Source organism: Papaver somniferum, chromosome 11 (genome assembly GCF_003573695.1).
Source record: "Papaver somniferum cultivar HN1 chromosome 11, ASM357369v1, whole genome shotgun sequence".
Classification (NCBI taxonomy): domain Eukaryota; kingdom Viridiplantae; phylum Streptophyta; class Magnoliopsida; order Ranunculales; family Papaveraceae; genus Papaver; species Papaver somniferum.
In genome coordinates, this window is record NC_039368.1 from 122,398,022 (window position 1) to 122,408,175 (window position 10,154).

General features: G+C 38.9%; 1 protein-coding gene across 2 annotated transcripts in view; it reads right to left on the reverse strand.

Moving 5' to 3' along the window:
• LOC113323183 (U1 small nuclear ribonucleoprotein C-like) overlaps positions 1-3,851 on the reverse strand; it is a 4,803-nt gene extending 952 nt beyond the window's left edge. The window contains exons 1-4 of one of the 2 annotated variants that reach the window (XM_026571457.1): positions 3,594-3,850; positions 3,462-3,486; positions 2,913-3,210; positions 1,306-1,956 (exon numbers count right to left, since the gene is read on the reverse strand). In XM_026571457.1, the coding sequence (XP_026427242.1) occupies positions 1,306-1,893 (588 nt within the window). In that variant the 5' untranslated portion in view covers positions 1,894-1,956; positions 2,913-3,210; positions 3,462-3,486; positions 3,594-3,850. Of the gene's footprint in view, positions 1-955; positions 1,957-2,912; positions 3,211-3,461; positions 3,487-3,593 lie in introns of those variants that run through there. The other variant, XM_026571458.1, reaches the window with a different exon arrangement.
• Positions 3,852-10,154: the final 6,303 nt, after the last annotated feature.

Consider the following 10,154-nt stretch of genomic DNA (forward strand, 5'->3'; position numbering starts at 1 on the left):
TCGTAAGAGTGGGCAAGTACTGTAGTGCTAACAGTGCTTGCAACAGGCAGTTTTATCCTGGATACGAACTTGACCACAGGGTATAGGCATCACTCATTCTTGAGGCGTACCGGTCAAATATCGTGTTAAGGACAGCGTGTTGAACACGTGACTCTGTCCTCTGTTTGCAGTCCAATTGAGTGTTTATTTACCTTCTAGAAATTAATCATTTTTATTCTAACATCTTTCTTGAGTGTTTTATTGCTACAGACGCAACAAAAACTATATGACAGCTAGAAGGAAGAATGCACAAAGTTACAGACATAAAGAGAGAATTCTGATCACTAAAAAATTGATCAACTAAAACACAAGAATCAAATATTGATGGATGTCAATGGGTTAACAAAACACATAATGTACTAAGACCCGAATCAGTGGGTTCATAATTTACAGAACCAGAATTTCAAGATCATACTGGAGAATATACATGTTAAAGAGTTCAACTTTCATCATCTGCACAAAAGTTGGCATCAGTTTCTATAAGCATAATAAAAGAAGGATTAGATGGTCACTAGGATCAAGCCTCAGCACCCGTCAAAAAAACATAATTGGATAATCAACCATCACACAAGATGTTCTACACAGGATCGTCCTAGAAAATGGGAATACACATTATCTTTACTTTCGCGTCCATTTCGTCGTCACTCCAAGCGACTCCACAGCCACCTTCTGACGCCAGTCGCCACCTGCTTTCCATGGCTGGTTGCCTCTCCTATCCTTCATACTCCTGCCATTCTTTTTTCTCCTTGTTTTGGTAACTCCTTCTGTCATCGTCCTATATTTAATTTTGGTAACTCCTGCCACAGTCCTATCTTTAATTTTGGTAACTCCTTCAGCCTTCGTCTTATCCTTAAATACCCGTGGGGCATCTTCTGCGAGCTTCCACCACTTGGTCCATGTAGTTTTGGCGCCAAAGACAAAATCGGATACCAAGAGCTGATGTTGTGAGACAACACATCCTTCAGGTATAACCTTACATTCCTTGCACTCCTTTCTATCCCCTCTCCTAGCAAGAAAAAAGTTGATCTGGCTAGAGTACTCACCATTTATAAAGGTAACAATATGGGATTCTTTCTTTTTAAAGAAGGTGTTAGCTACCATGAGGTCATTGGCTAAAGCGAAATTCAAGATTTCTTCTCCTTCTTGGTTTTTATCACCATACCCAAACCCTCCATGCACCCTGTGAAACCCCTCCCTACTTCTGCCAACGTGACCGTGGAAGTCTCCTCCAATGATAAGCCTCTCACTACTAGGCACACCTCTGACCAGGCCATTCAGATCTTCCCAGAACTTCTGCTTGGCGTCCTCACTTACATATACTTGTGCGGCAGACGCACTTATGACATTCAAAACCATATGACTAACTATGAGCTTGACTAGGATGATCCCAGTTTTTCTTGTAACGCCAAAGATTCTGTTCTTAAGGCTCTTGTCAACTAAGATGCCTACTCCGTTTGGTTTTTCTCCTCCTCTGTTCCATATCCTAAAGCCTGTGTCTTCCACCTCCACCTCATCCAGGCGTCCCCATCTAGTCTCCTGAACGCATAAGATATTTACACCACTTCTAGCCGCAGTATCAACTACCTCTCTTAACTTTCCTGTTAAGGACCCTACATTCCAGCTACCGAAACGAACAGTAGTTCCCTTGGCTAGGTTCTTTGCTTCTCGCACATATTCAGCGAGGTACGAAGACTCTCGCTCATTGTTAAGAAGACATGAAGAGGTGGTACTACTACCTTGAGTTGGTCTCTGTAAAACCGAGGCATCTTCGTTACTGTTATATCCATCAACTGCCCCACTTACAAGCGTTGTTGGATTTCCTTGAGACATAGCTCCTGGATTAGGGGGGGGCATTTGAAGTATGGGTTGTTCCCCCAGGCACAGTTGGTGGAGGACTCAATGGCTGACCACCGTAACCTGAAAAAGGCCATCCAAAAAAGATTTTAAGGAATGAAAACTAGAAAGGGCACATGTGCAGCACTACTACACGGTGACAAACATACCCACGCATTGGAACATGTTAGAAAAGCAGATACTACGGGAGAACAGGGGCAGAGCCACATTGAAGGGTGTCTGTGCAGTTGCCCACCCAACCCAGCTGGCTCCCAAGCATGCACCGATCGGTGACTTGCCCGCCTGTTCTTCCTCAAAACCGAGCTCCGCCCGTGAGAGAAGACTTCGGATTTGGTGATCAATAGTCTAACTGTCTAAGTAGTGTGCAATAGGTCATCCTCTAACCTGGGTACGATATATAGGTTGAAGAGTATCCTCAATTTCACTATCCTGAAAGTCGAGGGAAATGGCAGTTGGAATTCAATGATCCCTAAAGGTTCAAACCAAGTTTTCTCTTAATTTCTGTTCAAAAGCTTGGTGCATACGAAATCTTATTTCTTGTTTCCCCAATGCCCCAACCAGAAAAGAAAAAAAAAAGTGGCTTTCAAGGGATAATATTCCCCGAAATACTTACCATAGACTACAGGTTTAAGTGTTTCTTGTTTCTCGTGTCTAGACTAGACTAATTAGATCCAGAAATAGTTTCAAACTGTGGTGTTTACTCTCATGTCCTTATAAAAGTTGATGGAAGATGTATGAACTATGAAGAATCATTGTTTCTCAATATGAGTCCAAATCAAACAGATTTGTCATCTCAGAGATAAAAATTAAAGATCTTAGTAGTGAACTAAATAGTGCTGGGTATGAAAATTTTAGTGCAGGTGCATCATTGGATGCATCTATGAGCATGTATAAATCTTAACAAAATAGTTATTTGCCACAAAACTTAAATTGAACCAACTAGAAAACAGCTAAACCGTGCAGCTTGCAAACAAGGAGGCTGTAATAATGAAAAACAAATTACACAGAGTTCAATTAACCTGGAATAACAGCTGGTTGGAATCCTGCAGCACCAAGATGATCTTTGATCCTCCGATCAATCAAAGTTATCATACTTTGGGTTTGTTCGGCTTCGGGCATTTGTGATCCATATGCAGGCATACCAGTTGGAAGCATGACTGGAAGACAAGGTCTCTGTGGGTAAGAGTCAAGATGCTGGTTGAAAGCAGCACCAACTTGTTGGGATCCTGCACCACCAAGATGCTCTTTGATCCTTTGATCAATCAAACTTTGGATTTGTTCCGCTTCTAATTGTTGATCATGTGTAGGCCTATTTGCCTAACAGGTGCAACAGATGAAATACCGTTAAATGCACTACAAAATAAAATAAAAATCTATTCTATTCTATTTTCATTTTGACATAGTTAGAACTACAATGATGATTGCTTTCACTACAAAAAAAAACTCTTAATCATGGATTGACTAAGCCTCTAAGAAGAACCAACACATACACCATTCTAACAAATAGAAATCTAACCAAAAAAAAAAAAATCCCGAGAAAAGCCAACTATAAAAATTAGGTCACTTACCGAACCGGAATGGTGACGACGGCGTCTGAAAAGATGACGAAATACAATGAACATCAGTCTTGAATAAACGAAACCCTAAATCCAGCATGAAAAAAATGAAACATAAACTGAACAAATCAACAATCTACATACCGATGCATGGCTCCAAGCAAGAACCCTTTGAGGAAAAAACCTTAAACCCGTTTGAGCGAGCGAGACAGAGAAAGAGTAGCTGTTGAATCAGTGTCCTGCAAGCGTTCGTAGGTGGTTTTGAAATTTGAATTTGAATCGTACGAAATGACCAAAAATAAATCTCTAAATTGATTGCGTGTGATGCGCGTGCAAAGATATTGACGGATAGACATGCACAGACATCGATGTTGTGCATCTGTCCTTGTGCTCATGGCATCCACGAAATGGCACCAATAAAACTGATGGGCAAATGCACCGGATTCCCCGTGAAATGACAATACATATTTGAATAAAACTTTTTTCATTTCCAACTGTAGTGCATGCGACTGCCGAGCAACCAAGAGACGAGAAGCGAACCGACGAGACCGGGAACCGCTCACAGAGAGAGAGGGATTCACCAAGCTAAATAAAATATTGGGCAATTTTTTTCAATATTGCTGATAGGAGGTAATATATTATTTGGGGGTGTACCAAAAATCAAAACATCCCTTGCCTTTGGATTGGTGCACCCCCAAGTTATATGGTACCGCATCAGCAAACATGTAAATTTTGTGAGAAATCCATAAAGTTATTTATTTTTAGGTTGTGTTTGATAGGATTTAATTTCATAGAATTAGTCATCTTTCTATGTAGATAGTGTGTTTTCCGTCGTTTGATCGAATATTTATTTCCATGGAATTGTAGAAAAAGCGTGGCTTAAAGTATGTTTTAAACTCTATTCCATGGAAAGTCTTTCCTTGCCTTCCTCAGGAAACTAATTCCATGGAAACACTTTTAATGGAAATGTTTCCTTTCTCTGTTATCAAACACAGCCTTAAAGAAAACTCGACCGGAGAAGACAAAAAATAAGAAGGGCTATTACGAGGATATGATCAATTTTGCCACGTGTTCTACGGTCACACCACATACCATTTCAAATATCTTAGACATGTAATCCAGGACATGATCAATGACGATAACCTGCAAAACTATATCGAGCCTGATATCATGACAATAAAAAAAATTATGGTTAACAAGCAAGTACGACTCCCGGGAGGTCACAAATACGTCCACACCATGTTGCACGTTGATAAACCGGTACCGTCATTGGTGATAAACATCAACCGAAGAGCGCGCAAAAGGGTAACAGACCACGAGATTTTCAAGATCAACAGCAGGTTACAGAACCATGGGAATATTGAATAGATACTTCTCTAGTATTTTTAACAGAAGATGTCAAGCAAGAGAACGAAACTCACAATGACCTGTTAGTATTAAATCTCCCTCCCCATGGACAAGTTCAACATCACCATGACCCTCATTGACGGGGGAAGTTCATCGAACGTTCTCTTCTACGATGCTTTTCAAAAGATGGAGTTCACGGGCGATCAACTCTCCATCTCGAACAATATTATCTACAGCTTCAATGGTTCTGTATCAAAACCAAAAGGGGAGATATTCCTAGAAGTCAAGGTTGGATCAATGTGTGTAATCACAAGATTCAGTATGGTGGATACTTCATTTCCCTACAAAGCCATTATGGGTAGACACTGGGTTTATCGTCTCAAGGGAGTCACATCGACTTATCATCAAAATCTCTGATTCCCGACTCAAGAGGGAGAAAGAAGTTCAAAGGTGATCAAGCAACAATAAGAGAGTGCAACTTCACTGAGTACAAGCTAAACACCACTAGAGTTGAAGAAAAGCGTAAAGCTCAAAAAGCGCGTGCCGAACAAAAAAAGATTATCGATTAAGAAGCATTTTTCACAAAGACCGCGAAAGGAAAGTCAGTATCTTAAACTTGCGTGAACTCGGAGATCGCGACCAGCACTACAGGAACCAAGGTGAATGACGAGGTCTCCAAATAAAAATTAAATAAAGATCTAAACCTCGGGGAGCCAAAGCCAAACTTCACGGCAGTCGAAGAGACAAAAGACGTAAATATTGGAACAGAGGAGAAGCCAAGGATGGTAAAGATCATAACACTAATTCGGAGCAATAGAAAAATTTGGTCAATCTGTTAATCCAGTACAGAGACATTTTTGCATGAAGGCTGAAGGACATGCCGGGATTGATCCAGACATCGTCAGCCATCAATTGAAAATCAAGCCAGGAGCCACGTCGCTTCTCCAAAGGCTATGAAAGGTGCAGTTCAACCCGTGTTTATCGTTCCCGAATTAAAATAGAGGAATCAACAATTGTTCCAGCTCAGCAGTTGTGTACGTCTCAAATGAACTAAGAAAGTGCTTAGTTGTGGGCTGATCGAATTTTATATAATGGTAAGAAGGTTGTCGTTCACCCGGACTTGATGAGATTGATTTTAAGAATTAATAAACTAAAATAAAAGAAAAATATATACAAATATTGTCACAAGATGAAGAGAGTTACTGGGACTAGGATTTCGTCGAATTCATAACATAGGGTTCGATTTATTTATTCTCAACAATTAAATCTCAATAAATAAAATTAACATGGACTCTGATTTTTCCAAGGTAGATTCTCAAAAGATTAGTTGTAAATCCTAAGCATGATGTATCAAAACATTTAAGCTAAGCATACTTCATCAAATTAAATGACAACCAATTAATTCAAATCATATTTCAATTAAAATTAATGCAAAAGTCTTAAAAAGAATTAAATAATTTTACCCATATATGACACTCGTCTTCCTCCGTCGTCCCAGTGTTGGGGATTAGCTTATCACATCGAAATCACACTTAAAATATTTATTCATGGCTCAAAAAGTGGTTTACAAATGTTGAAAATGTGAGAAAATTATTAAAGCAGTGATTTTCTTCTCTACCAAAACTCTCCCCAAATGTGCTCTCTAGCTCTCTATTTATACACACAAATACAAATCACTCAAATATATTCTTCCAAACTCCAAAATATTCTTCTTTTAATTCAAAATATCTTCAGGAATTTTTCCTTCTTTTTATTCTATATATGTCTTTACTAAACCCATATCTTCTTTCGCAGAATAAAATCCAAGATAAAATCTTCCAAGGATATCTTTCTTGTTTAATACAAGATAACTTCCTTTTTCTTCAAAACTTCATGTTTGTAAGGCAAGAAGATATTCTTATCTTAAAGATAATAAATCCTTTACCGTTGAAACCAAATTTCCCGCCAATTTTTCTTTTCAAATCAAGGAAGAAGATGGAGCCCCCTTAACCAGTAATGGGGTACGATTAGCAGTTGGCTCCCTGGGGTGCCCCTTATCCAAAACTGAGAGTCTGAATAACATGTGTCCTCCGGGTGCCTATACCAACTTTTCGAGCCGAATTTTCCAAAAATGTTTATTTTCCAAAAATACCTACAAATGCATAAAACACCATAATAAGTAGAAAATTGAGTACCAACAATACTGAAAATTGAGGACAATTCGGTCGAAAAAATGTGTCTATCATGGGGCTTTTAAAATGGGTTCTAAAAAATAAGGTATTCTTCAAGGATAATAAATTTTATCTTGAACAGCATGTTAGATATAACATATTTTTACAAAACAAAATTATTCACACACTTTACACCGATATTTTTATTTTTATTTTAAAATATCAATCATGCATTCTAATCAATTTTTACATCCTACACAGGGAGATACTATTCATGGCATCGTCCTTAAGAAAATATTTAACAAAGGATTTATTTAGTTTGGTTCGGATCGAGATAACAATATACCCACGTTTTCGTCAATCAATAGTGAACCCAAAGTAGTAACTTCGTTGGTTGCCATGAAATCGACCTCTTTCCATTTTCTTGCAACACGAAGTAGTAACTTCGTTCGTTGGGGCTGTTTCTTGGAAGAGTTCCAAACAGACCTGCATAGATCGATCCACTATGGAATCTAAGTTTATTGCGCTAGATAAAGCAGGAGAGGAAGCCGCTTGGCTAAGATGCTTTTTAGAAGACATTCCTCTCTGGCATAGGTCTGTGTCGGCTATATCTATACATTGTGATAATCAAGCTGTCATAGCTAAAGCTAAAAACATCTACTATAATGGGAAGTCTATACATATAAAGAGAAGACACGATACCCTAAAACAACTAATCTCAAAAGGCGTTATTTCCATTGATTGGGTTAAGTCCAAGGAGAATATCGCGGACCCTTTGACGAAAGGTTTGTCCAAGGAGATAGTTAGTAATGCATTTAAGGGGATGGGACTTAGGCTCATTAAATAAACTTGCCATGAAGGATACTCAACCTTGCTGACTGGAGATCCCAAGATCAAGGTTTCGAATGAGAAACTAATTTGTGGCGGGTCAAGGTAAACACTATCAGAGAATTCATTCTCTGCCCCTTCCCTATGGTGTAGACGTGATAGTGTGACTGCATGTGAGGATGACTTTCTATTAAGTCTTAATGAGTTCTATAGTTTCAATTTTAGATTGAAGTGGGGTGTAGCAGTAAACACTCTTCATAGAACTCACCTATCTGAATGTGGAAGTGGGTCGTTTCCTATGAGAAAAGAGCTGATTCTCTAGAGCATTCGGAGAAGCGGGATTTGTCCAGGGCCAAAAAGGACACAACGGCACGAACTCGACAGCACCTAGAGAGATATCACGCGTGGTTATTATCGCGGATTACACCAAACGATGGTAGTTCAAGACACCGCGTTCACTGTCCATCAAGTAGTTCCGGCAATTTCTCACTAAGCAAAGGTTCAAGACCTCATGGACACCTCTTGCCTAAGTGGTATTTCTCGCTTTCCGTTTTCTGATTTTTTTTATCGGTATTTCATTCATGTGGGGGATTGTTAGAGAAAATGAATTTATACAATAGTTTGGTTTTTGGTCTTGGTGGGATTGGAACTTAGGATCTATTGGTCACTAAGGACACTAGCTCATTTTCACTATTTGTGAATGAACCTTTAGTCCCACATAGGGAAAACTAAAGATGATGCCTCTCCATAAGTATTGAATTTTTTGATATTAGAGTGGCCCTTGGGTCATTAGCACTTTTGTGCGAGGGAGAGGACTTAGGAAATGGGCTAGTTGGTGCAATCGCACATTTTCACACACGCGCGGTGCTTCGCACCGAAGCACGCACGCCGCCGCCGTGCGGGCGGCCGGGCCGGGCTCGGGCTCGGGTGTGGACTTAAATTTTTTGGCAAAATTTCTTTTGAATTATCGAATTAATATTTGAAACAAAATAATTTTGTGGGCAACATTATGTTTATGCATGAACATTAATTTGCATGAACGTTTTATATCAAACTTAAATTTGCATGAACGTTTTTATATCAAACTTAAATTTGCATGAACGTTTTATATCAAACTTAATGATTCATGAACGTTTCAAATCGATATTAAGTGATGCATGAACGTTTAAAACCGTTGGAAAAAATCTGAATTAATTGAAATTGTTTTAATGCGCGTTTATGAGACCTCTCTGTATTCTCCCCTATATAAAACGATCACTTTCTCTCATTTCGTTTCGTGTCCAGAAGAGCTACTATCCTCTTCTTTTCGTCCTCTCCCCCTGTGTGGTCCTTTATTTTTTTATTCCGTGCGCAATTGCTGTTGAGGTCGTAAGAGTGGGAAAGTACTGTAGTGCTAACAGTGCTTGCAACGGGCAGTTTTATCCTGGATACGAACTTGACCACAGGGTATAGGCATCACTCATTCTTGAGGCGTACCGGTCAAATATCGTGTTAAGGACAGCGTGTTGAACACGTGACTCTGTCCTCTGTTTGCAGTCCAATTGAGTGTTTATTTACCTTCTAGAAATTAATCATTTTTATTCTAACATTTTTCTTGGGTGTTTTATTGCTACAGACACAACAATCTTAACACGATATTTCTGTTTTCTGTCTTTAACAAGGTGTAAGAACGATGTTGAAAGGCCTGCAAAGTTTTCTGGAAAAGACTTTAAGAGGTGGCAGTAAAAAATGTTATTCTTTCTAAGTTACCATGAGTTGGATTCCTATGTTCTGAAACCTTTTGATGAATCGCTGAATGATACTGGTCGTGAGTCTTCTTTAGAAGAATGGAAGAGGAACAATTACATGTCTAAAAATCATATTTTGAATTGCTTAGAGGATGCTTTGTATGATTTTTACAATGCTAAAGAAAACTTTTATGCTTTTGATTTATGGGCTGCTTTGGAGGCGAAATACCAAGCTGAAACTGCCGGAAGTAAGAAATTCTTGGTAGCTAGGCTTTATGAGTATAAAATGGTGAATGACAAATCTGTGGTTGATCAATTCCTTGAACTTCAGCAAATTATGAATGAAATTCTTGCGGAAGGTATGGTGATTGATGAAACTTTTCAAGTGTCTACTGCTATCGAGAAATTGCCTACTTCCTGGTCCGAGTACAAGAAGAAACTGAGACATGAAACTGCTGAAGTTACTATGGTTGAACTGGGTAAGAAAATTCAAGTTGAAGAATTGTTGTGCTCCAAGGAAAAAAATGTATCTTCTTCAAGGGACATGTCTTACAAAGCTCATGTGACTGAACACAAACGTTCCAATGCTGATAAGAACTGAAAAAACTCCAAGAAACCTCCAGGCAAGAAAGGTATGTTTCAGAAACCTAAAT